General features: G+C 45.3%; 1 protein-coding gene across 4 annotated transcripts in view; it reads left to right on the top strand.

Annotated features, from left to right (window-relative positions):
- Positions 1-27,006, top strand: part of tpp2 (tripeptidyl peptidase 2) — a 189,453-nt gene extending 162,447 nt beyond the window's left edge. For 2 of the 4 annotated variants that reach the window (XM_038818140.1, XM_038818141.1), the window contains 6 exons: positions 7,206-7,357; positions 9,972-10,068; positions 14,606-14,736; positions 17,879-18,086; positions 22,156-22,275; positions 25,191-27,006. In XM_038818140.1, coding sequence (XP_038674068.1) covers positions 7,206-7,357; positions 9,972-10,068; positions 14,606-14,736; positions 17,879-18,086; positions 22,156-22,275; positions 25,191-25,280 — 798 coding nt within the window. In that variant the 3' untranslated portion in view covers positions 25,281-27,006. Of the gene's footprint in view, positions 1-7,205; positions 7,358-9,971; positions 10,069-14,605; positions 14,737-17,878; positions 18,087-22,155; positions 22,276-25,190 lie in introns of those variants that run through there. The other 2 variants (XM_038818143.1, XM_038818142.1) reach the window with 1 other exon arrangement.
- The last annotated feature ends 373 nt before the right edge of the window (positions 27,007-27,379 follow it).

Here is a 27,379-nt window from a genome sequence, read left to right as displayed (position 1 = left end):
TGCCCCCCACCCCCCAATATCTTCTCCCTTCCTGTTCATTATGGGATATCTTCTCCTGTGGGGACAAAGAGAGGGCATTGTGAACCTCGCGCTTTATGGGTCAGGGGGCTCTATAGCAGATGGCATGTGTGGGACCGTACTTGGACATGAAGGTATTGTTCGGGTGGATGCCAGGGGGTGCAGAGGGACAAACTTGACGATCAGTGTGGAGAGGGTGAGAGGTGTCAGCCAGTTTCTGTGTTGAGAGGGGGAGCTTGGGAATTTTAGGAGTGGCAGGTTGATCTGATGCCAGGAGAGAGGTGGTAACTTGATGGAGGTTATTGGTCTTCTTCTGGCATTGCACGGTGGTCCTCCTGGTCATGCTGGCCACACTGGGACTTCTGGTTGCGGTGATGTGGAGCTAAGCCGCACGTTCAGTGGCTCCCGCTTTTTCCGGTCCTTTGGGCTCTTTTAAGGGCCCGTAGTGGCGCTGGCTGGACCTTTCCCGGTGGGGGAACACATCTGCTGCGATCATTTGCCGGTAGATGGACTGGACCAGGAGCAGGGCGGTCAAAAAATCGGCTTTGGAGCAGAGAAAGGTGCGAGGCAGGAAGAACAAGATGGCGGTGGGCGGGGAACCGGCAGCAGTGGGCGCAGGAACAGCAGGAGCTGCTTCAGCGTTGCTTCAGAGAGCTGAAAGCTGAGCTCCTGGAACCGCTTAAGGCCTCACTGGACAAGCTTATGGCGACTCAGACGGCTCAGGGTGCAGAGATCCGCGAGTTACGGCAAAAGGCCTCGGAGAATGAGGATGAAATCCTAGGCCTGGCAGTGAAGGTGGAGTTGCACGAGGTGCCCCACAAGAAATGGCAAGCGAGGATGGAGGACATGGAGAACCGCTCGCGGCGGAGGAACTTGCGGATCCTGGGCCTCCTGGAGGGGCTGGAAGGTTCAGACTTGGGGGCCTATGTGGCCTTGATGCTGAACTCGCTGATGGGTGCGGGGTCCTTCCAAGGGCCCTTGGAGCTGGAGGTTGCCCATCGAGTGTTGCTGAGGAAGGCCAGGCCGAATGAGCCGCCAAGGGCGGTCCTGGTTCGTTTTCACTGCTTCGTTGACCGTGAGTGTGTGCTGAGATGGGTGAAAAAGGAGAGGAGCAGCAGGTGGGAGAATGCAGAGATCCGGATTCATCAGGACTGGAGTGTGGAGGTGGCGAAGAGAAGGGCTGGTTTAACCGGGCGAAGGCAGTGCTCCACAAGAAGGGGGTGAAGATCAGCCTGCTACAGCTGGCACGCCTCTGGGTCACTTATAAAGACCGCCAGCTCTACTTTGACTCCCCGGAAGATGCCTGGGCCTTCGTCCAGGCAGGGAAGCTGGACTCGAACTGAGGACTGGGGGGGGGGGGGGGCGGAGGACTGATGTATATTGTCCGGAGGCATTGTCCTCTCTGGTTCCTTTCTTCCTTTTTTCTTGTTGATCCCTTTTTGTTATTTCGCTTTTTGGGGCTGTTCAATTATTTATTTTGATGCCTTTGTTCACTGGTGGAGGGCTGGGGAGCTGTATTGCGGGCCCGTTGGGTCACGCGCCCTTTTCTTTCCCGCATTTTGGGTCTGGGGGCGGGGTTTCAGATGGAAGCGCGGGCTTCTTTCCCGCACTGGAGGTAGAGTGGGAGGGGCCGGCACCGGGCGGGGGAATGGCGGCTGTGTCACACCGGGGGGTGGTCGCTGGGGAGGCGGGAGCAGCCGGGGTCAGCAGGAGTTGGCTGACTTACGGAAGTATGACAAGAGGGGTAACGCAGCTAGGGGGGGGGCCTAGCTTTGGGGGGGGGGGGGGGGGGGGGACCGGGTTGCTGCTGGAAGGGCTGAAAGGGAACTGTTGGTGATGGGGGGTTGGGAGGGGAATCTGCCACTGTGGGGAACGGGCCTGGGGGGTACTGCGGGCACGTGGTGGGCCGAGGGAGAGCTATGACTGACCGGCGCAGAGGGAGGGGGAAGACCCTCTGATTCGGCTGGTCACGTGGAATGTAAGGGGGCTGAATGGACCGGTGAAGCGGGCCCGGGTGATGGCGCACTTGAAGGGGCTGGGGGCGGACGTGGATATGCTCCAGGAGACGCACCTGAGGGTTGCGGATCAGGTGAGGCTGAGAAGAGGGTGGGTTGGACAAGTGTTCCATTCGGGGTTAGATGCGAGGAACCTGGGGTGGCGATTTTGGTGGGAAAGAGCTTGTCGTTTGTGGCGTCGAGTGTGGTGGCGGATAGCTGTGGCAGATACGTAATGGTGAGTGGTAGGCTTCAAGGGTAGCAGGTGGTACTGGTCAATGTGTATGCCCCTAATTGGGACGATGCAGGCTTCATGCGGCGCATGCTGAGCCGGATCCCAGACCTGGAGACTGGGGTCTTGATATTGGGAGGAGATTTTAATACAGTGCTAGACCCGGCCCTGGATCGTTTGAGGTCCAAGACGGGTAAGAGGCCGGCGGCGGCCACAGTGTTGAGGGGGTTCATGGACCAGATGAGAGGGGTGGACCCTTGGAGGTTTATGAGGCCGGGAGGTAGGGAGTTCTCGTTTTTCTCCCACGTCCACAAGGCTTATTCCCGGATTGATTGCTTTGTCCTTAGCAGGGCGCTAATCCCGAAGGTGGTAGGGGCGGAGTACTCGGCGATAGCCATATCGGACCACACTCCGCACTGGGTGGACCTGGAGCTGGGGGAGGGGAAGGATCAACGCCCGCTGTGGAGGTTAGATGTGGGGCTTCTGTCGGAGGAGGAGGAAGTATGTGGGCATAGAGGGGTATTTGGAAGCTAATGACAATGGGGAGGTGCAGGTGGGAGTGGTCTGGGAGGCGCTGAAGGTGGTGGTTAGAGGGGAGCTGATTTCCATTAGGGCACACAGAGAAAGGTCGGATAAAAATGAGAGGGAGAGGTTGGTGGAAGAAATGGTAAGAATGGACAGGAGGTATGCTGAAGTCCCGGAAGAGGGGCTTTTGAGGAAGCGTCGGAGTCTCCAAGCGGAGTTTGACATGTTGACCACTCGGAAGGCGGAGGCGCAGTGGAGGAGGGCACAGGGGCGGTTTATGAGTATGGGGAGAAGGGAAGTCAGATGCTGGCCCACCAGCTCCGGAAGTGGGAGGCAGCGAGGGAGATAGGGGGAGTTAGAGACGTAGGAGGGAACCTGGTGCGGAGTGCAAGGGGCATCAACGGGGTGTTCAGGTCCTTTATGAGGAGCTGTACCGGTCCGTGCCCCCTGGGGAGGAGGGTGGGATGAACCTCTTTTTGGATAAGCTGTAGTTCCCGAGAGTGGGGGAGGAACGGGTGGAGGGTCTGGGAGGCCCAATTGAGGTGGAGGAGCTGATCGAGGCGTTGGGGAGTATGCAGTCAGAGAAGGCACCAGGGCCGGATGGGTTCCCGGTGGAGTTTTACAAGAAGTTCTCAGACCTGCTCGGCCCGCTGTTAGTGCGGAATCTGAATGAGGCAAGGAGGGGGGGGGGGGGGGGGGGGGGGGGGGCTTTGCCCCCGACGATGTCCAGAGCACTAATTTCTCTGATCTTGAAGAGGGATAAGGACCCCCTCCAGTGTGGGTCTTACAGGCCGATCTCGCTCCTCAACGTAGACGCGAAGCTGCTGGCCAAGATACTGGCCAGGAGGGTAGAGGATGTGGTTCCGCAGGTCATTCATGAGGACCAAACGGGTTTTGTGAAGGGGAGGCTGCTGAATGTCAATGTGCGGCGGCTTCTTAATGTCATAATGATGTCGGCGGTGGACGGGGAGGCAGAAATAGTGGCATCGCTGGATGCGGAGAAAGCTTTTGACAGGGTGGAGTAGAGGTACCTGTGGGAGATCTTGAGGAGATTTGGGTTTGGTGAGGGATTCATTAGGTGGGTGAGGCTGCTGTATAGTGTTCCGGTGGAGAGCGTGGTGACGAATGGGAGGAGGTCGGAGGACTTTCAGTTATCCCAGGGGACGAGGCAGGGGTGCCCCTTGTCCCCCCTGCTTTTTGCGCTGGCGATTGAAACCCTGGCCATTGCACTGAGGGAATCGAGGAACTGGAGGGGGATTGTGCCGGAGGGGGGGGGGGAGCACCGGCTATCGCTGTACGCAGACGATTTACTGCTGTACATTGCGGATCCGGCGGGGGGGATGCCAGAGGTGATGAGGATCCTGGGGGAGTTTGGAGACTTCTCTGGCTATAAGCTCAATGTGGGGAAGAGTGAGCTGTTTGTGGTGCATATGGGGGACCAGAAGGAGATACGGGAGCTCCTGTTGAAAAGGGAAGAGAGGAGCTTCAGATACCTGGGAGTCCAGATAGCCAGGAGCTGGGGGGCCCTGCATAGGTTAAACTTCACGTGGCTGGTGGAGCAGATGGAGGAGGAGTTCAGGAGGTGGGATGTGTTGCCACTTTCCCTAGCGGGCAGGGTCCAGTCGGTTAAGATGACGGTGCTCCCGATGTTTTTTTTTCTCTTCCAGTGTTTACCCATTATGATTCCGAAGAGGAAGTGAAGGTCTCGGTTTGGTTCCCCGATACGGGGGAACCACCGGTTTGTACCAGGGAGGATAGATGGAGGGTTTTTGAGCTGGCATAGGGCAGGTTTCAGGTGGATGGGGGACCTCTACCTTGACGGGAAGTTTGCGACCTTAGAGGAGTTGGAGGGGAAGTGGGGTCTCCCCCCAGGGAATACCTTCAGGTAAATGCAGATTAGGGCGTTTGTCAAGCGGCAGGTAGCGGAGTTTCCGCCATTGCCGCCAAGGGGGGTTCAGGAGAGGGTGCTCTCGGGGACGTGGGTCGGTGAGGGCAGGATCTCTGCAATTTATCAGGTGATGCAGGAAGAGGAAGTGGCCTCGGTGGAGGAGCTGAAAGCGAAGTGGGAGGAGGAGCTGGGGGAGGAGATTGACGAGGGGACGTGGGCGGATGCCCTGGGGAGGGTGAATTCTTCCTCTTCGTGCGCACGGCTTAGTTTAATTCAGCTAAAGGTGCTGCACAGGGCACATATGACTTGGACCAGGCTGAGCCGGTTCTTTGGGGACGAGGACAGGTGTGGGAGGTGTTCGGGAAGCCCAGAGAATCACACCCACATGTTCTGGGCTTGTCCGGCGCTGGAGGGTTTCTGGAAGGGGGTGACGGGGACCTTGTCCAGGGTGGTTGGCTCCAGGGTGGAACCGGGCTGGGGGCTCGCTATCTTTGGGGTGGCATCGGAGCCGGGAGTGCAGGAGGCGAGAGAGGCCGGTATCCTGGCCTTTGCGTCCCTAGTAGCCCGGCGCAGGATCCTTTTACAGTGGAGGGACGCGAAGCCCCCGAGACCGGAATCCTGGATCAGTGACATGGCCGGGTTCATTAAGCTGGAGAGGGTCATGTTTGCCCTGAGGGGGTCGGTGCAAGGGTTCTTTCGGCGGTGGCAGCCTTTTCTTGACTTCCTGGCGGAGCGTTAGAGGGTGGTCAATTTCAGCAGCAATCCGGGGGGGGGAAGGGCGGGGGCGGACTACGGGTTTGTTATGGGGGTTTGTTCTTACGGTTATATGTTTATTACTTTTTTTTGTTAATTTATCGCTTTATATTGGGGGGGGGGTGGGGTTTTTGTTTTTCTCTTTTCATTGTTGGGGTAAAATTTGTTGTTGGAAAATCTGAATAAAAATTATTATTTTTTTTTTAAATGCTGGCCACACTGACACACTTTCTCTCAGGCACCATTGCTGACCCTGCTGCTGGTCCTCCAAGACCCTCGAAGGAATAGGATGTTCCATCTCGCATCCACAGCGTGAGAAGTCTGTCCAAAGTTAGGAGCATGGCTGCGCACTACCATGTTTGTGTGTTGAGTGAATGGTGAGGGAGCATTTAGAAGCAGCTCCCCGTTGTTAATGGTGAGACGCTGAGACACGAGTCTGGTGAGTCAGATGGCAAATCAGCCAGTAATGGCGAGACTCGCGTCAGGGCTTATTTTCAACACTAAGTGCCATTGAATACGGGCTGTGATCTCCGCAATGCGGCCGTTGAGGAACACCCCGCCAAACACACCCAAGAAAATGGTGAATGCAGTATTGGACTTCTCTGTCTAATACTGCAGTCACCATTTCAATAAATTCAATGTTTGTAATGCATGACTTACCCTTTACAAATCCACGTTAAAAGGAGGAATTTGTACTTATGTAGTGCCTTTCACAAGGTTAGGACATCATAAGATGTTTCACAGCCAATGAGATACATTTTGATACAAAGTCATTATTATAAATGCAGAGTTTCCTCCACTGTCTCCCTTCCGCCTCTGCCCTTCTTCTTTTCTCAATTCCTCTTCTTGCTCCTCTACAAAATTCCCTCCCCGAATGAGAACCACAAAACTCGCTGGATCTAAAATCCGTTCTAGGTATTAAGTGCTACAGGTCAGAAGAGACAGCAGAGAAGGAAAGAAGAGAAACTAGCAAGGAGTAGAACAGGTTATGAGAAAGTGTGGTGGAGGTGATAATTGAAGTCCTAATCATAAAAATGTAATCAAGAACAGCAATATGCAGTTATATAATGCCTTTAACTTAGAAAAACATCCCATGAGCTTTGCACTTGCCAAGCCAAGGATGTAGATGTTGGAGAGAATGCGTGAAGTTTAAAGAAGGGCTCGAAGAAAGAGGAACTGTGGTAACGATGTAAGTCGGGAATTTCAGAGAGTGGTGTTTAGGTTGGTGAATTAGTGGTGGAGGGAAGGGAGGGGAATGCACAAAAGGCCAGAGTCTCATGAATGGAAAGTTTAATATGTGTTTTTGGGCTGATGATATTTGAGAAGAGCAAGATAATTGAGGAATTTAAGCACAAGAGTGAGAATTTTAAATTTGAGGTAAAATCAGCTATAAAAAGGTGCAAGGCAAACAGAAAGAATTGCTGCTTCAAAAAATTCATGATTTTTTTTACGCGAATCCTACAGTTTAGCTTCTAGTGCTTTTCTTTGCACTATATTATTTGGTGACCTTGGTTTCCCATAAAAATATCAACCTCATCTATTTGGGGGCAGTCACCAGCAAGTAAGCTAGGAGTGTAATTACTGGAGATTTGAATTTAAATCTTGCAAGCTCCAAGATTGAATCAAATAGTTCAATATATTTTTTAAAACAGGTTTTAAAACTCCGACAGTAGTCTTGTGAACATTATTAAGCCTTAAGAAATGTGAATGCTGGGAATTAATGTTTCTTCAAATTAATGGAGTTCCAAAATCCAGATTTCTGTTAATTTATTTTTACCTGTTTGTTCCATAACAGGACATGGTGTCTGTGCAATATCATCTAATACCATCCCCAAATAAGCAGAAGAATGGCAACAAAGAGAAAGAGAAAGATGCAGATAAAGAGAAGGATGTGAAAGATGAGTTTGCTGATGCTCTAAGAGACCTGAAGATACAGTGGATGGCCAAGTATGTATTCGTGCATTTCAGGGTATGTGTAGGCCAGTGAAGTTGATTAGGAGGTAAACGCTTCATAAATTTTAATGCCAAGAGAATGGTTGCTATATCTTACCATTTGCCCTCCATTTAAAACTCAAGCTCTTGAAAAGGTAATTTTTCATGGTAAATCTGCTTTGAAGAAATGATGTTAGCCTTTCAGATCATTTCAGATGTCTTAACACTATGGAATGCATTTAGTTCTTAATACTTTGCACGGTTTGAATGTTCCAGAATATACTGTTCTCCAAATATTTGTTTGGTAGTACGTATCTTGAGAATTGATGCGAAAAGAGACATGCTGCTGAAGCTTTTAGTTTTGCACTCATCAGGACAGATGCCCAAGAATACCAATTGTTAAGGGAACAGCAATTTATGCAGGATGAGAGGAGAGTGCTGACTGTCTATGGCATTGCCATGGAGAATGCACCAGGGAACAGTTAACTGTCAAGCTTTCATTTAAATTCAAGCCAGGCAAGACAACTCAGCTTAAGGAAGTACCATGGGGAATGAAGGAGGGAATGGCTGACCCCAAGCTTTTGTTCAGTTGAAAAAGGCACAATGGGTGGACATGCTTCTTCTGTCTGAAAAGGACACTGCCCTCATTGTGAAAATATGTAGCATTGGTAAGTGAGCTATACTACTAGCTCAACTAATAATCTTAAATTGGTTGTCACTGTAATTCTTAGCCTGATCAGGAATGTTTAGCAAGTGTTGTCCAATCACAGAATCACATCTGATGTTCGACACTGTGTTTTGAGTTTTGCAAACACAGTCTGGTTGTGCACTGTAAGTATTTGCCTCTTGAGAACAGCTGAAGGGAAATGTTGTTTGATATGACCTGCCAATCTTTGAGATATATGACCTACATACTTGGTATCACACCAACACTGAAATTCACATCCCACATTATTCATCTATGAAAGGCAGAGCATTTCGTTGGCTTGACAGCAGCATCCTATTAGTGGAGAATACCACTCGTGTTGTTACTGCATAGTAGCAGAGTGAAACGGCTAGTTTTTCCTGTTGCTCATGATACCTTATCCTTCCAGGGAAATCTAAGGTAGACTGGGCACTTTTCATGACTGAACGTTGTGGCCTTTGTCCCATTCATGAGTTTGTGTGATTACAGTGAGGAATGATTTGATCAGGGTAGCCATTAGCTATAAGATGGCTTTGATATGTCCTATTTCAGCAACAAGCTTGCACGGTTTGAACTTAAATAAAAAGCTTTAGAGTTAAATGTTCCTTGGTGCATTGTCCAGGGCAATGCCCTGCCATCAGTGTTCACTTGCTAACCAATCAGCATTCTCTTCTCGTGCAGTATAAATTGCTGTTCCCTTTACAATTGGTATTCTTGCATATTTGTCTTGATGAGTACCAGAGGGAAAACTTGACAGCATTTTTTGTTTTCAGCAATACTCAAATAATGTTTCCCCTAGTGTGAGTAACAATTTAATTTTCTAAACTATTTGCTTTTACATATATATCAAAATGTTCTCCTTTCCTACTGGTTTACATCTTTAAAAGCACATTATTATTTTGTTATTTTAACTTTTTTATTAAATTGCTCAAATTTTAGTGTTGATGGCTACCTAATACATAGTTAATACGCACAAATATATACTTTTCACCTGCTCACTCCTCTCTCTCCTGATTTTTCTATGTCCTACACCATTTTCAGCTGGATCAAAAGTAAAGAAGCTGCTAACCCTCTCCAAGGCCTTACTGGGATTCTAGTGGTCATTGAAGACATGCAGAATTTTTTAATGCTAGTATTTAGTTTTTATTTATCTACCTTTTTTTAAAATTTAGAGTACCCAATTCATTTTTTCCAATAAAGGGGCAATTTAGAGCGGCCAATCCACCTACCCTGTACACCTTTGGGTTGTGGGGGCGAAACCCATGCAAACACGGGGAGAATTTGCAAACTCCACACGGACAGTAATTTCGCTAGACCTAGCACTGTTGCATCCAAATCAAGAGATAACAGGTACAAAGGAGAGATTTTTTTTTTCTCCCTTGCATCATGCACGTTTGCAGCTCTTCCCCCTCAGAAAGTTCTCTTAGTCTCCATGTGACTTGGTCATGCGCCATTGTGTGGGAGTAACTTTTTTAAAAAATAAATTTAGATTAGCCAATTATTTTTTCTAATTAAGGGGCAATTTAGCGTGGCCAATCCACCTACTCTGCACATTTTTGGGTTGTGGGGGCGAAACCCACGCAGACACGGGGAGAATGTGCAAACTCCACACGGACAGTGACCCAGAGCCGGGATTGAACATGGGACCTCAGCGCCGTGAGGCGGTTGTGCTAACCACTAGGCCACCGTGCTGCCCGTGTGGGAGTAACTTGATGTCACAACATGTTTTCTCTCGCTGTTAAAATGTCATTTAATATCTACTTCATTCCACTTCCAGTGTCTGACTGAAAGTGAACTAATCATTTGAAGATTTAATGCTTTACTGAGCTGCACTGACATTTTCTGGAAAGTTGTTGATTTTTGTATGCTTAATTTATGATTAAATTGCAAAGAACCAATTGTTCTCCGCAAATCCACTAACAGAAAGGTTCTTTTTTTCTGCAGATTGGACATGAATTCATTCTATGAAGAATTAAAAGAGTCATATCCTACTCATCTTCCGCTGTATGTTGCACGACTGCATCATTTGGACAATGAAAAGGTTAAGATTCATCTAAACGTTGCTTAATCAATGTACAGATATATGGTGTATTATAGAAAATGTTACTTCCCTCAATTCTAGTAAGTAAAGGCACCCTCTGTTGTCATTCTAAACTATATAGGGATGAGCTCTACACCCAGATCTCATTAATCACGAAAAATAATTATTTCCACTTCTGTATCATCACTCAACCTCCACAGTTAGCTCCCCACACCACTCCTGAAACCCATGTTGTATCTAGATCTGTTGGAGGAGAAATTGGATTGTGCGGCACCTGTTACTTTAGGTGCTATGGACCTCCTAACATTCAAAAATTGGGTTAAACATGTGCAAATGTGTTTTTGAAATTTTCCTATACTTGGCCAAAATTGAATGGGGAGGAGTCTGGCTCGTTCATATAAAAACTTGTGCTGCACCATGGTTTGCCTGATGGGGCTTTCTTTGGAAATTGGACATGATTGTGAGACTGAAGAGAAGCCATGCACATCATGCAACTGCTAGAATAGGGAAGACGAAGAGAATTGACAGTCAGAGAGATCTAGGTGTACAGGTCCACAGGTCACTGAAAGGGGCAACACAGGAGGAGAAGGTAGTCAAGAAGGCATACGGCATGCATGCCTTCATTGGCTGGGGCATTGAGTATAAAAATTGGCAAGTCATGCAGCTGTATAGAACCTTAGTTAGGCCACACTTTGAGTATAGTGTTCAATTCTTGTCACCACACTACCAGAAGCATGTGGAGGCTTTAGAGAGGGTGCAGAAGAGATTTACCAGGATGTTGCCTGGTATGGAGGGCATTAGCTATGAAAAGAGGTTGAATAAACTCGGTTTGTGTTCACTGGAACGACAGAAGTTGAGGGGCGACCTGATAGAGGTCTACAAAATGATGAGGGGCATAGACAGAGTGGATAGTCAGAGGCTTTTCTCCAGGGTAGAGGGGTCAATTACTAGGGGGCATTGGTTTAAGGTGCGAGGGGCAAGGTTTAGAGGAGATGTACGAGGCAAGTTTTTTTTACATAGAGGGTAGTGGGTGCCTGGAACTCGCTGCCGGAGGAGGTGGTGGAAGCAGGGACGCTAGTGACATTTAAGGGGCATCTTGACAAATATATGAATAGGATGGGAATAGAGGAAAACGGACCCCGGAAGTGCAGAAGATTTTAGTTTAGACGGGCATCATAGTCGGCACAGGCTTGGAGGGCCAAAGGGCCTGTTCCTATGCTGTACTTTTCTTATTTTTTCTTTGATTGGGGGGGGGGGGGGGGGGGGGGGGGGAGAGGAGAGGAGAGAGAGAGAGAGAGAGCTTTCAGCAGTAGACCACATCCAAAATGGTCTTTCGGGGGCAATCCTCTTGCCGTAACTTCAGCAAAGCCAATGTTTGAAACATATTCACTTCCCAAGAGAGGTTGTGATGAAATCTGCCAACTGTTGCAGCCACAACAGCACCTTAAAGTAGGGTAAGAACACTGCACTGATGAAAGTTGCTGCTTGACCTTTTGAGTATTTCCAGTATTTTCTGTTTCCATTTCAACATATTCTGCAGCTGCGAAGGCAACTCCTGAACTTTTCTATGTTCAGGCTTCTGCTGGTGACATTAGCAACATCTTGTACTTTCAGTACACAACTGCATAAGCTCCCTGAGACTGTATACAAAAATAGCCAGCTACAATTTATCCCCTGGCCAGAGATGAGCAGGCGGAGCAAGCATAAGGGTTTCCATGGATTGCAGGCTTCACCATGTGCAGGGATTCAGTGATTGCAATTTGCATTCACTTCATTGGCTCTTTCCAGTAACTTCATTTGAAGCCTACTTGTGACAAAAAGCGATTTACATTTTTCATTTCATTTCAAGTCAACTCAGCCATTTTGATGACCTAAACTCTCTCAAGGTGCAGCTGGTGACCACAGGCAGCTCATCATGCTGTGGATTCTAGTTGTCCTGCAATTTCCTCATTTTATGGCACCTCTGTTCCACCTGTATTTGATCAAAGGCAAATAATTAACAACAGGATTAACACTCATGTCATGACTCATTATGACTCTGGTGTGGAACCCACACAAATGTGCACAGCAGGCCCACAACGAGAGACATGCGAGCAACTGAAACATTTTTTTAAAATTTAGAGTATCCATTTTTTTTTCAATTAAGGGGCAATTTAGAGTGGCCAATTCACCTATCCTGCACATCGTTTTGGGTTGTGGGGGTGAGACCCACGCAGACACGAGAAGAATGTGCAAACTCCACACAGACAATGACCCTGGGCCGGGATCGAACCCAGGTCCTTGGCACTATGAGGCAGCAGTGCTTACCACTGTACCACCGTGCCACCCTGAGAGCAAATGAAACATTATAGACTGCAGGATTAGTGTCCTTAAGCAGCATTTCCACTGTGTGGACTGCTCTCGAGCAGCCCTGCAGTAATCAGCTGAGCAGATATCGAGATTTATGGTAGAATGCTGCTAAATGCCAATTATATGGGAACATAGAATCATAGAATTTACAGTGCAGAAGGAGGCCATTCGGCCCATCGAGTCTGCACCGGCTCTTTGAAAGAGCACTCTATCCAAGCCCACACCTCCACACTATCCCCATAACCCAGTCACCCCACCCAACACTAAGGGCAATTTTGGACACAAAGGGCAATTTAGCATGGCCAATCCACCTAACCGGCACATCTTTGGACTGTGGGAGGAAACCGGAGCACCCGGAGGAAACCCATGTACACACGGGGAGAACGTGCAGACTCCGCACAGACAGTGACCCAAGCCGGGAATCGAATCTGGGACCCTGGAGCTGTGGAGCAATTGTGCTAACCACCATGCTACCGTGCTGCCCAGATTCAGTACTACCTATCAAAAGATAATAAGAGGAGGAATTGCAACAGGAAGTGGAGGAACAGGATTTGAAGGAGTGATTCAATCTAGATAGCTCCTTCTGCCAGACTCTGGGGCAGTTTCAGTAACCCCATCCATACCCACCCTTGACCTTTGTTCCAACACCGACCATCATCACATCATTATATTTCCAACAACACGTAACTATCCAATTTAATAAATTCAATCATGATATAATGCACACAAATATAAACTTGTGCTGTCCCTTTGTGCCTTTTAAACATTTTTTTATTATTTCAAGGGATGTGGGTGTCATTGGCTCGACCAGGAGTCTGCGTTTGCAATGTAGCACTCAGAACTTTGGTACACACTCTTTAAGTTGTAATGGAAGCTGTGATATCAACAATCAAATGCTGCCTCTTGGATTCCAGAGGAATACTATTGGAGTATTCATCTGTCCCATGTTGGAAAGGATGGGTCCATTCGGTGCAAAATACTGCATCCAGTTGGTGCTGGACTCCTGCATGTTCCTTGACATTGAACACTGTTTTTCCAGTGCATTAAACATTTAGTTATGTATACCCATCAACTTCCTTCTGTACCCTGAGCCACCAGAATCCTCATCTAACTTCCTCTGCAGAATAACTAATGTGCCACCTCACCCTACAGCGATAGCTGGTTAACTATTGCTGCATGCAACCAATGAACAGCACAGGGAGCTTTGGATGCATACAGCAATCATTTAAACCAGCAAGTATGACAATTTTGACGAGCTGACAATGCAATGAATGGATGTTGGTTAATCACATATCGAACACCCCAACATTTTTGGGGCATGACAATTTCTCCCCTATTTACTCCAATAGCCTTCCAACTTTACAATCTCTGTAAACTCCCAACTTGTTGAAAACTCAGCTGCCCATATCCTGTCTTATACCTAAGCCCCAGTTGCCCGTCATCTCATCCAAACTGATGAATGTCATTTCCCTGTCTTCCAACATATTGAATTGAAAATCTACACACTTGTGTTCAAACCTGTCACAACTTCACCCCACTCTGCCTGCACTTGCCTCTTGCCTTATATCCTCCTCTGCCACTCATCTGAGAGCCTTCTCTTGTCTTGGATTCGCTCTCTCACATTCTCTCTCTCTCTCTAAAAATCTCTCTCCAAATCTCTCACATTTCTTCCATTTTTTAAACTGCCCAGAACTTCCGTTCCCCAAGGACTCTTACATCGGGGATATCCAGAAGATGCGCTGGGGAACTCATGGAAATCTCCACGCAAGGACGACACAGGAATTGCACAGGAAGTTTAAACTTCTCTCCCTTGGGCAATTACCTTGCAGTGGGAAGCATTGTAGACTTCAGACGATTCTGATTCTCTCAGCAGAATAGTTACCCAGGAAAGGTTAGAAAGATTAAAACCACTTCTAACTCCTTGGTACCTATAGTCCTCACGCTCCCCCTCCTCCTCCCCCCCCCCCCCCCCCCAAAAGAATACAGTCCTATCCCCCTGACAACCATCCGAACCCCCAGCTGTTCTACCTTGGCAGAATTTCTGTTTGTTTTATCTGATGTTTTCTCCTTTTTGCCCCCTCCCTGTCCCATAATGTAGCTTAAGAGCATTTTTTACACCTGTGGTGCTATGTGAATGTGTGTTTTTGTTAATACTGCCAGTACAAGATTTCTGACTCCTCTCATTTAGGAGCGAATGAAAAGATTGGATGAAATTGTGGAAGCAGCAGATGATGTGATATCTCGAATTGATCAAACTGCATTGGCAATTCATATAGCCATAAAAACTGATACCAGACCTGAAGCAGCTACTGTTAAGAGGTGCATAACCAAAGATTCTTTACATTTTCATTGATGTTGTACTGTCATGTGAGAGTACCTTAAATAAATGGGTGTTTATAAATGGGTATGTACATAAATATCTGTAGTGAGAGTACTTAAGAAATGGGTGTTTATTCCTGCAGTGATGTCAAAGAGTGGGTGGAGCTGGGCTGCCTATCAGCTTTTTACTTCCGTTTTAGGCTGTTTGCTGCAGGGTGTGTTTTAGTTTTGTTTTCAGAGCTGGATAGCTACAGTAACAGCCAGAAGGTGTATTAGAGTCTCCCTCTGTAATCTAAAAACTGTCAATCGATCCTGGTGATTTAAAACTAATAACAGTAGTGACTTTAACCAGATGTGCTTCTGGTAAAAGGTGCTTCAAGTCTTATGAATGTTAAAAGGAAAGCTTAAAGGATTACTCAGTGTTGTATTCTTTGGGGGTTGTATTTGAATTAATGGTTGCTAAGATGTTCACTCTTTGTTTTAAAAAGGTTAACTTGAGTTCATAGAATAAACATTGTTTAGCTTTAAAAAATACTTTTCCATTTCTGCTGTACCGCACCTGTAGAGTGAGCCGTGCGCTCCTCATACCACAATCTATTAAAAGTTATGGCTCAGGTGAACTCCATGATACAGTTTGGGGTTCTCTAAACCCTGGCCCATAACAGGACAGAAAAGATTTCTGGAAACTATTGCATTCAATCTATAACCAATTCCTGTTAATTATAGTAATCAACATGCCCTTAATAACTTACTCATTTATAATGTTGAAGGTATTTGAAATTGTATTTACTGAATCTTGACATTTGCGTCTGAACCTGATCCATGGCTTCAAGCTATGAAAGTAATAACTTATTTTGAGAATCATCCTACAGATGCCAAGCACTGAATTCCCTACTGAATTCCCTTCCTAAACCTCCCCACCTCCGCCTCACTTACCTCCTTTAAGACTCTCTTTAAAGGACTTCCGGTGACGGCGGGCGGGAGGCACCCGCACACTGGAGGGCTCCCGCTCGGGAATAGGAATTTCGGAGTTTTAACGCCCGGTCCTAGGGGTAACGTAGGCTGAAAAGGCTGTAACAAGGCACAGGGAGAAGAAATGTCCAAGTTTGGGAGAAAAACGGACGTGGAAAAGGGGGTTAACGGAAGTCTGCCGGTGAGTGAAAAAGTCAGCGCAGGAACTGTAAGGAAAGCGGAGGCTGGAGCACCAGGGGAGGCTGCAACATTCTCAGCAAAAGAAATGACCAAGGTGATGGCTGTGGAACTTGAAAAGCTGTTCACAAAACACATGGAAGCGATGAAGAAGGAGATGGGGGCGGTATTGAAAGTGCTGGTGGTGGAGGCGATTGCCCCAGTGAGGGCGGCGGTATCGAGCGCAGCAGCGGAGGTGCGGGAGCAAGGTGAGACACTGAAGGAAGTGGAAGAGGCATTATTGCAGCACAGTGATCAACTCACCTCGATGGGGAAGGAGTTGCGGAGGGTGATAGAGACCAACAACAGTCTGCAAGCCAAAATGGAAGATCTAGAAAACAGATCCGGGCATCAGAATCTGAGGATTGTGGGTCTTTCCGAAGGGGTGGAAGGCCTGAGGCCGGCGGTGTATTTTGCCACAACGTTGGCGAAGCTATTGGGGGCGGGGGCGATCCCTCACGATATGAACTCGATCGGGCTCATAAGTTGTGGAGGCCTATACCAAAGGCAAGTGAGCCGCCAAGAGTAGTAACTGTGTGTTTCCGTAGATATAGCGTGCAGGACAAAGTCCTGTGCTGGGCAAAGCGGAAGCAGGACTGGAGCTGGTATACGCATATTTCAGGACTTTACGGTGGAGCTGGCGAGGAGGCGGGCTGCCTTCAGCCGGGTGAAGAAGGCACTGTACATCAGCAAGATGCAGTGCAGCATAGTATACCCAGCTAAGTTGAGGGTGACCTACAAATCCAAGCACTTTTATTTTGGGATGGTGGAAGCAGTGGAGGAGTTTGTGGCAGAATTGAGAAAAGGTTGCGTACCGACCGATGTAGCCTCATGTAACTGTATTTTTTCACTGCGTGTTGGTGTATGTACTAAATGAGTCGACGCTGTATATATTTGGAGAAGGGAAGAGATGGGACTTTCTTTTGCAATGATGGTTCTTTGGGGCTTGGGTGTGTATGTGGGGTTTGTGTGCTAAAGGGGACCCCTTGGTTTTCCTGGGACCGGGCAAGGGGGAAGGAGACCCGGGTGGGGACCTCCACGCTGGCCGATTTAAGCCGGCCAGTGAACAAGAGTGAGGTGTGGGGAGGGGCTGCGGCCATCGGTGCCTGGTAGAACAGGTTTCGGTGAGTCTAGCCGGGGTGAAAAGTTGGGGGAAGGAACCGAGGTTGGGGGAAGGAGTTTACAAGGGGAAGTGGAGGGGAGGAGTCTGGGTGGGGGGGGTCTACAATTCATGGGTGTCATTCACGATACACTTTCAGGGATTGGATGGCATTGAATATTGGAGGGGGGGGTGGGGGGTTTGGGGTGGACTGTATATGTCAATGGTGACCACAGGCGCTTCCTGATTCCTTTTTCTTTTTTTCTTTCTTTTCCCAATGGTGGAGGGTGTGTTTTATTTGATGCTTATATTGTCAGGCAGGCCATTGTTTGGGGTGGTGGGATGATTGGATCGTTGTTGTTGATAAGGGGATTGACATTGTATTTGTTACCGTTTACTGTTTGTTGGTGGGGTGTAAATTCTGAAGAAAATGTGAAAATGGAGAATAAAAATATATTTTTTTAAAGTAATAACTTATTTTGAGTGTATTTTGTTAAATCAAATGTGATGGTGAACACATAGAAATAAAGCAACTTTTGAATGAGAATGACTGCATTATTTGGAATATTACATTCTGTTTAAATATCTCCGTTCAAAGAAGTAGCTAAGTCTGCTAAAACCAAGCATTCAGAGATTTTATGAATTTTTGGATAGACTAGCAAATAGCTTCTGATACTTCCATTAAGTTCTTTTCGATTTTGCTGTGCTTCAATAAACGAATTGCTCTAAATAACTTTAAATTATTTTTCAGGATAATGTTTGAACTGACCTTGTTAGTAACTGTTTTGTGAAGTGTCTCCTTCTCGCTATGCTGAAGTACTGTTTTTATTATATTCATTCTTTTTCTATACTCAGTGATATGGAAAGACAAAAATCCTCCCTGGTTGATGCTTTGTGCCGAAAAGGCTGTGCACTGGCCGATAGACTTCTCCAGTTCCATTCACAGGATGGTGCTGCCTCCGAAGAAATAGACAATACAGAAGATGATCCCAAGGGCAGCTTCAAAAGCTTGACAGAAACCTTCTTTGAGATACTTAAGTGGGCAGAACTTACTGATGCTAAGGTAAAGTTGTTTTTTTCAATCTGTTATTTTTACAGGAATGTTAGGAAAACAAAGGTAGTTTTAAGGAATTTATATTTGTATTGGTAGACATCAGAAATGAAGTACAGTTTTAAGTGGGTTTAATTTAATGTTTCTGTGTCTGGAAGGGTAAACCTTATCGTTCGATTCATGCTGGACAAAGGTGTTTGCATATGTGGGGGTTACTTAAGTTCTAACTATGTTTCTATTGTGCTTTGAGAAGGTTACAGCGTGAAGAGTAAATAGAAGTAAGTTGGTGCTTCGCAACAGGAGGCCACTTTACAGAAGGAAGGCCTTTCCTTTGTTCTTAGTTTTAACTGGAAGTCAAAGCAGTTTAAGACAGGACAGTGGGGAGTGAGCAGCTCTCGACTCTGCCAGGAGAAACTGGACAGGACGAGGGAGTTGCAAAGATGCAAGTTTCCTAAGAAACATGGTGCAATCCAGATAACCGGGGAATTGGGACAAAAAGATTGTTTAAGAAGTTAAGAGAACAGAGACCAAAATATTTCTGAGAAGAATTCAAGGAAGAATAAATAAGCAGATAATTGTGGTAATTATATTTAAAGTGAGGCAGCAGTTTTCAGCAGTAGCTAAAATGTCTGATGCCATTTTAATACAGTCTGGAAATTAAGAGTTAGAGCAATTATGAGCAGTCTGCTCAGCTGTCAAGACAATAAATCCTAAATGGATTGGTATAAAATCCTGGCCTGGGTTGCTGTTAAAAGTGGAGTTGAGCTGTGTTTAAAAGAGACATTTCTGAGAGCCCCCCTCCCCGAACCCACAAGGCCGGCAACAGGGGAGGGGGTGGAATAGGAGCTAGGGGACAGAGCACCCAGAACGAAAGAGGGAGATACCAAGCGGGGGGGGGGAGAAACTTCAAGAACAACTGAATGTACATAAGAACTACACAAACTATAAATATTGGATGCAAAGTTTTATTATGTATAATTGAAAATGCCAATAAAAATATTTTTTAAAAAGGAGTCATTTGTAAAACCTGGACTGGATTTCAAAATGCAAACTGCTGAGGGAAAGCATTATTGTGAGAGAAGATTCTAAAGCATACTTTTAGAAGTGGAGTTTGGAAACTCATTTGACAATCATGGGGGTGGAAGGATTCTGAGGAGAAAGCCATAGAAACTAACTCGGGGGTTCAGGGTGGAGAGTGTATTTGCCCATGGTCATCCAGTGTGCTTAAAAAAAGACTTTATGTTAATGAGATCATTGTAGATTAAGATGCATTTTGTAATCCATGTTTATCCAAAAACCTGTGTGCAAGTTTGCACATTCTCCCATGCCTTTGTGGGTTTCCTCCCATTGTCCAAAGATGGGCAGGTTATGTGGGGTTGCAAGGTTAGGGCAGGGGAGTGGGCCCAGGTTGCTCTTTAGAGGTTCGGTAGGGATTCTATGAATTATTACACTAAGGGGGGAGTAAATGCCTATTGTATCAACATCCAAATTTTTTGTGTTTAATAAATGTTTTTGTCTTGTTGTAAAAATTAATTTGCAGCCCTGTGACTCTGTTCCTCCACGTTTTATTAAAAAAAACTGTAAGTTACGGTCTTTTGAGCCAGGGTTCCACTCTGGCATCATCTCGTCCCGTTATAACATCAACTGGGATTGCAACAGGAACAAACCATATTCCTTCCTGTGGATATAGTGGCTCATCATCGCCTGGTAGCTACCCAAAGTGATTTTGACTGAGATCCGTTTCCCAGTAGCGAGAAATTGTTTTGTAACTTGTTCTCGGACTTTTCTCGGCTTAAAGGTGGGTCAAGGTCCCATGGAGCCATGTCGGGAACCCCATTTGCATCACATGAATCCTTCTCAAAAGACCAACACATTCCTCCAAATTAAGTGCCTCACCAGCGGGAATTTAGAATGTTCACTTTCATGCCTTTACATGAATGGCATGCACGTGGCCAAGCTGACTTCCTCCGCGACTTTGCAATCAGTAGACACTGCTTTTGCCATCTATTCACACAAAGATAGTGATTGTCTGTAGCACAAGTTGTGCCAAGACTGGGCACTGGAAGGGGTGAGGCCGAGGCAGAAGTGGATGTGGTGGGGGGTGGGGGTGGAGTCAAGGATCAGAGTGGAAGAGTGCATGGCTACCTGGGTGCCATTTAAATATGGCAACCGGGCATTGGGGCCCATGATGTAACTTACTGCCTCCCACCCCGGCCACAAGATCCAGATTCAACATGCTCATCATGGGTACGTAATTAATGAGATCATTGTGTGTTCAGCTGTCCTGCTTTCCAGCAGAAATTACTCCCAACATCCACTCCCACCACTGGACCTCGCCTCCCGAATGGAAGATTCCACCCAAAGTCTCAGAGAGCCACGGGAGGCCTTTTAAATATTTCTGCCTCGGCACTTGGTAGCCCCTGTGCCGCCTCTTACAAGTGTTGGTGGGGGAGGAGGCCTGACTCTATCTCATACCTACCCCCACAGAGCAAATGTCTCACCATTCTGGGCACTTTTTCCCCAAGGCTGGTGCGCGGAGCCAGGAAATTTCATCACTCAAGCCATCTGTCTCGGGAGCAAAGTCTGGCCGGCTAAATCTGCTGAGTATTTCCAGAATTCTCTGTTGCTGTTTTGATAGTTATTTCTCCAATGACACATAAGATAGTGAACCTTGTCCACGGTGCTTTTTTATTGAATTGTCTGTTGTAAATTTAAGTGTCGCCTGTACGCCTGAGAAAAGTTTGTTTTAAACATTTGTTGTTGCCATCTTTTCTGCTCTGTATATTAGTGCAATCTTTCAGTAAATTGTAGTTTTTTAAAATTAATTTACGGGGTGTGGGCATCGCTGGTTAAGCCAGCATTTATTGTCCATCCTCGCTGCCCTTCAGAAGGTGGTGGTGAGCTGCTGCCTTGAACCGCTGCAGCCCCTGAGGTATAGGTACATCCACAATGCTGTCAGGAAGAGAGTTACAGGACTTTGGCCCAGCGTTAGTGAAGGAACGGTGATATATTTCCAAGTCAGGGTGGTGAATGACTTGGAGGGGTTCCCGGGTATCTGCTACTCTTGTCCTGGATGGTAGTGGTCATGGCTTTGGAAGGTGCTGCCTTAGGAAATTTGGCAAGTTCCTGCAGTGCATCTTGTAGATGGTACGCATGGCTGCCACAGTTCATCAGTGGTGGAAGGTTTGCATGTTTGTGAAAGGGGGAGCAATCAAGTGGGCTGCTTTGTCCTGGATGGTGTCGAGCTTCTTGAGCATTGTTGGTGCTGCACTCATCCAGGCAGGTGGAGAGTGTTCCATTACACTCCTGACTTGTGCCTTGTAGATGATGGACAGGTTTAGGGGATGGGGGGGTTAGATCCTCTCTCATAGGTGATGGTCATTGCCTGGCACTTGTGTGGTGGGAATTTAACTTGCCACTCGTCAGCCCAAGTTATTTTACCTTCATTATTAACTCCTCAGAAGATTGGTCTCTTAAAGTAGTGAGTAGCTGAACTGTACATTAAACTGTAAGTTTCCAACTTTAGTCCCTGAACTCTGCTGAGGAATTTTATTTTAGCCATGCGGCAATTGAACGCTAAGATAGTTTCATGAGCCAGGTGAGGTGAAAGCAGACAAAATCCATTCAAGGGAATGATACTATATAGTATCCTTGGCTGGAATACTGTGCAACAGAGGAGATCAGCTGAGAAGATTGAACTTTGCTATGATGCCATTAATAATTGAATTGCACGATGATAATGAGGGCTGGATTTTATACTGTTATGATGTCCTTAATCAGAGATAGTGGTGCAAAATCAGGCAGGAAAATCCTATTACATCCCCAATCTCTCCCAGCACCACCATTGATTTTCACCAGTCCCAGCACAATTTCAAAAGCCCGAATACTTCGGTGTTCAAATGGATTCAAGTCCTTTATTAACAGGTGCACAAACAATAAAATGAGGAGAGAGAATATGAGAGTATTTGTCTCAAAAGTTGGGTAAAAATTAGAAAATGTAAGCTGGTTTGTTGTATGTTTAATCCAATTTCTTATGTTGCCATACATCTATTTTTTTTTTCACTGCCGTTTGTTTTACTAGGTTTTAAGTTTTGCATACAAGCATGCACTAGCGAACAAAATGCATGGCCGGGCTCTAAAGTTTGCAATCAAACTTCTGGAGGATAAATCAAGTAAGGAAAACTGGAAAAATTGCATCCAGGTAAGATTTCCTTGCTTTAATTTGTTGCAGTAGGAGAAAAAGATTCTTTCAACAGGTACAAAATCAAAAGAGGAAGAATTGGTAGCAGGTAGGAGAGAAATTATAAGATTTGGTTGCTTATCTAAACCAATAGGAATTCTTTCCTCCAATGGGAGAGCATTTTGGTGGTAGTCAATGGTGGTTAGCACTGCTGCCTCACGGTGCCAGGAACCCAGGTTCAGTTCCAGCCTCGGGTAAATGTCTGTGGAGATTCTACGTTCTCCCCGTGTCTGCATGTGTTTCCTCCGAGTCCTCCCACAGTCCAAAGATGTGCAGGTTCCTCCCACAGTCCAAAGATGTGCAGGTTAGGTGGATTGGCCATGCTAAATTGCCTCTTAGTGTCCAAAAGGTTAGGTGGGGTTACTGGGATAGGGGTGGGATTGGGCCTGGTAGGGTGCTCTTTCAGAGGGCCTGTGCAGACTCGATGGGCCAAATGGCCTCCTGCATTGTTCAGATTCTATAATTCTGTTCGCAATTCAGTTACATTTAGCATAGTTACAGAAAAGGACAGAGATAGGCCTGGTATAAAAGTTCTCAGTTGGGGAAAGGCAAATTTTTCTAGGCTGAGATGTGGTTGACCAAAAGTGGACTTGTATCAGTTTATGTCAGAGCATAGGGAGGCATTCAAGTAGAAAATGGTAAGGACTCAGAACAAATATGATCCCACAAAATAAGGGAGGGATCCTCAAATCTCCCCCTGGGTTTCAAGGAGCATAGAAGGCGAAACAAAAGAACTATGGGATAAATACTCCAAAATCCTGCAAGAGTACAGAAAGCGTAGAGGTGAAATTAGGGAGGACATTATGAAAACAAAAAGAGGGCATGAAAATGTATTGGCAAATAAAGTCAAAGATAGCCCAAACATATTTTATAGATGCATAAAGAGAAAGAGAATAACTAAGGAAAGTGTAGGACTGATTAGAGACCAAAAGGTCACCTGTGTATGGAGACCAAAGATGTGTGCGTGGTTCTTAATGAATACTTTGCACCTGTCTTCACAAAAGGATGATGATAAAGACATTGTGAGGAAGAGGAATGTAAAATATCCGATGGTATAAACATAGAGAGGAAATATTAAGGAGTTTAGCACCTTTGAAAATAGATGAACCACAGGCCTGGATAAGATGCTTCCCAGGCTGTTAAGAGAAGAAATTGGGGAGGTCCTGACCATCATTTTCTAATCCCCTCTGGCTACAGGCATGGTACTGGAGGACGAAAAGGACTTCTAATATTGTACCATTATTTAAAATGAATGGACAGACAGACTAACTACTAATAGTAACTAATAACCTCAATGGTAATCAGATTATTGGAAAATATTCTGAGAGACAATATAAATTGTCACTTAGAAAGGATTCAGTTAATCAAGGACAGTCAGCATGGATTTGTTCAGGAAACTTTTTGAGGAGGATTGATGAGGATAGAACGCTTGATGTTGTCTGCATGGACTTTAGCAAGGCTTTTGTCAAGGCCAGATTCATAACCTATAGGACCAAAGGGAGTGCAGCAAGTTGGATCCAAATTTGGCTCAGTACTGGGAAGCAAAAGTTAATGGTTGATGGCTGTTTTTGTGACTGGGAGGCTATTTGAGATGTGTAAAATTATGTGTTGTAATTATTGACGGTATTTCATTCTTGTAGAGTACAATCTATTTGACAGGAATTTCCATGGGCGATTCTCCTGTTGTAACTTCAATGAAAGCCCAGAGAAACAATATAAAGCACATTGTTTGCTGTTTCCCAAGTTTCTACTAATCTTCATGGCCTGAAAATTAGTTTTATATATAAAGTAGTCTCGGAAAAAACTTATTACTTCGGCATAAAACAATTAACCTTTGATTTCAGGTGACAGTCCAAAATTGCTTACGATTTGAACTTGTAGGAGAAATTGAATCCTGTTGTGCAATTTATTGGCAGCGAAAATTTAGAATTCGCTTTCTGGGTGCCCTTTCGTTCACACACCTGATCAACCCCAGAAGTGTGTCAAACGTTCAAGTGACAATGAATATGCTTGTCAAGGAATATGCCAAGCGCCTAATTTAAGATCCCATTGTCCCAATCAGCACAAACTGGTTTATTTAGTTTTTCCAATTCCTTATTGATCTAACCATGGACAGCACGATGGCACAGTGCTGTGCACTACTGCCTCACAGCACCAGGGACCCGGGTTCAGCTCCAGCCTTGGGTGACACATTCTCACCGTGTCAGTGTGAGTTCCTCCGGGTGCTCCGGTTTCCTCCCAGAGTCCAAAGATGCGCCGGTGGATTGGCCATGCTAAATTGCCCCTTAGTGTTCAAAAATGTTGGGTTAGGTTAAGGGGTTATTGGGATAGGATGGAGAGGGCTTGGGTGGAGTGCTCTTTCAGGGGGGTTGGTGCAGACTTGTTAGGCCGAATGGCCTCCTTCTGCACTATGGGGATTCTATGATTCTAACCAGCGATTCTTAAAGGATCATTGGAGGCCACTGATGGAAATCTAAGTAAAACTATTTTGAATTGTATTACTGTGGAGGAGTATGGTTCAAACTGAGCAGGCGTAAGTTTGAAGGAGCAGGCTGATCTTTTCAGACAGATTTCCAGGGCACTGAAATTGACACGTGCAGTAATCAAAATCTGTCCCTCTGATTGGACAGTTAGCCTGCCAATATCAAATTGGTGGATTAGGTTTTATTTGAAACTCTACTTCTTTAACATTTTGTAAGTACTAGACAAAGCCAACAAACAGTCCTATTCTTGTTGGATGAAAAGCCAGTGAAATTATTGAATCAATATAGCATAAAATCTGTCTAGTTGTTCTATACAATTGAGAGTGTGCATTACTGGTTTAGTGCTAATTGTTCAAATGTTTGCTGTAACATCTGTGTGTTTGTTTCACTTAGATAATGAAGTCTCTTGGATGGAGCCATTGTGCATCATTTACAGAGAGTTGGCTTCCTGTCATGTATCCACAAGACTATACCCCTTTCTAAGATAATTGTCACAGGCGTCAAATTGATTGGAAGAAAGTAAATTTAGTAATTTTTATACTTTTGTCTTTTTTTCTAAAATACATTGTTTTTTTTTTAAGTATTTTGGACTTTTATACAGTATGTTTTCATTCATTAATGGATGCAATGATTGTATGACATTTCTGTTACTGCTGTTTGCCATAACTACTTGATTTAAAAATAAATTGTGCATTGTTCAATTCTCTTTCAAAGCATAGGCGAATAAGGTGCTTCGGCTTCCTGGGCATGATACTAGGTGTTCCTTAGTTTTAACTGTTACTGTTTTGAAATGGATATTTGTATATCTTTTTATTTATTGAACAGACTGGTATTCATGTGTTTACATTTACTGCTTCTGCATATTTTCCAACTTTAACTTTTTCTAGCCCTTCACTGGGTCCATCATGTGACATTTGTGCCCATAGTTTATCCCAAAATCTGAGGAGAATGTGTCTGCTTCCAATACCAAACAATTCCGGGGCACTTCCTTTTTTCCACAATGCATTACCCAGAAACAATTTGAATGATATTGGCAACTGTACTTCATTTGCCCTTCAATTTCATAGACCTGTTGAGCTCAAAATAAACTTGTGGCAATATGAAAAAGGCAAGTTATAGATGCATTGTCATATGTTCAGTAAAAGAAATACACTTGACATTTTGATTGTCTTCTTGGATAATTTTCCTATGCCTTATACATTATTTTCAGATGACAACATACCTTTAAAGACCTTTAGTGCTTGTCTCCTTTGGCTACCTAATCAGCCAAAGTCGTGTTGAAGGGGAAATAAGCTGTCATTTGACACTTCCAAATTTTAATTAACTTGAACGATGCAAATCCAAAGATGTGCCGTTTAGGTTGATTGGCCGTGCTAAATTGCCCCTTTGTGTCCAAAAGGTAGGTGGAGTTACTGGGTTACAGGGATAGGTTAGAGGCGTGGGCTTGGGTGGGGTGCGCTTTCTGAGGGCCAGTGCAGTCTCGACGGGCCGAATGGCTTCCTTCTGCACTGTAAATTCGAGGATTCTATGATTCCGGTCAGTGCGAAACGAGCAGAGTAGAATGGCATTTACTAAATTATGCTAATCAAATCTAATTTCCACAGCCAATTTGGTGAATTAGAAAATTAGATTTTGATCATTTAAAATTCATAACTCATCTTGATTAAACTTGGGAGTAAAGGTCAAGCCATCACTGAAATAGAAATAGTCTATTCTAATACATTATTAAACAAATGGTGTGTAAAGCCTTTCAAAGACTTTCAAATAATCTGAACAAAGCTTTGTCAAACAATACAAATTGTGGTTTACAGTGCAACGTGCATGGAGACAGTACCATGATATTCCTATGTTTTAAATTAAGGTCCAATATTCTTGTCTTGAATCTGGATACCCAAGGTGCGAGCAAGCCTCAGTTGGTTAAAGCAGAGACCTGTGAATATGGGTACTGGTGCCCATACGTCTGCTGTAGAGAGATTTCCATGGACGTGGCAAAATGTACAAAATCTTCTTGCAGTCAGTTCAACCGTTTTTTATTTTTGAGATGTGCGGTATAACATTTATTGTTCACAGACCATGAAAACATGATGATTACCCGATATTCCTCCTGTGTTGGTGTCGCCAACTTCAATTTAATGTATAAACACATGTATTGTAGTCCTTATTAAGTAAAAAACTTATTAAAATGCCAAACCATGATGCATGAAACATAGACTTGTATGACTTCAAGCTTCCACGTATCTTTAACCATCTTTTCAATCATGTTTTTAAACTTCTATTTTCTATTTTGAAAGTCATGTTATGGCAAAAGAAATTCTGGGAGTCGGTACTGCTCAATTTATAATCCATATGATTGGAGATTGTGTGCATAAAAACACATTGAAATATTAATATTTACTTTGATAATAGCTGACATTCTGGATGTTCATGCAAGCATAATCTTCCAGTCCCACCAACCGCATACCCCTTTTGTGGATTTCCCACGGTGTGGAGTGGATTCAGTGGAGAATCCAGTTGATAGCAGCGGGTCCAGAAGATCCCATGCCGAGAAACACGCCATGGGGAGGCCAGAGAATCTAGCCCAT

Source organism: Scyliorhinus canicula, chromosome 14 (assembly GCF_902713615.1).
Source record: "Scyliorhinus canicula chromosome 14, sScyCan1.1, whole genome shotgun sequence".
Classification (NCBI taxonomy): Eukaryota; Metazoa; Chordata; class Chondrichthyes; order Carcharhiniformes; family Scyliorhinidae; genus Scyliorhinus; species Scyliorhinus canicula.
Note: the sequence above shows the minus strand (reverse complement) of the source record. Positions and strands in the feature narration are given on the sequence as shown.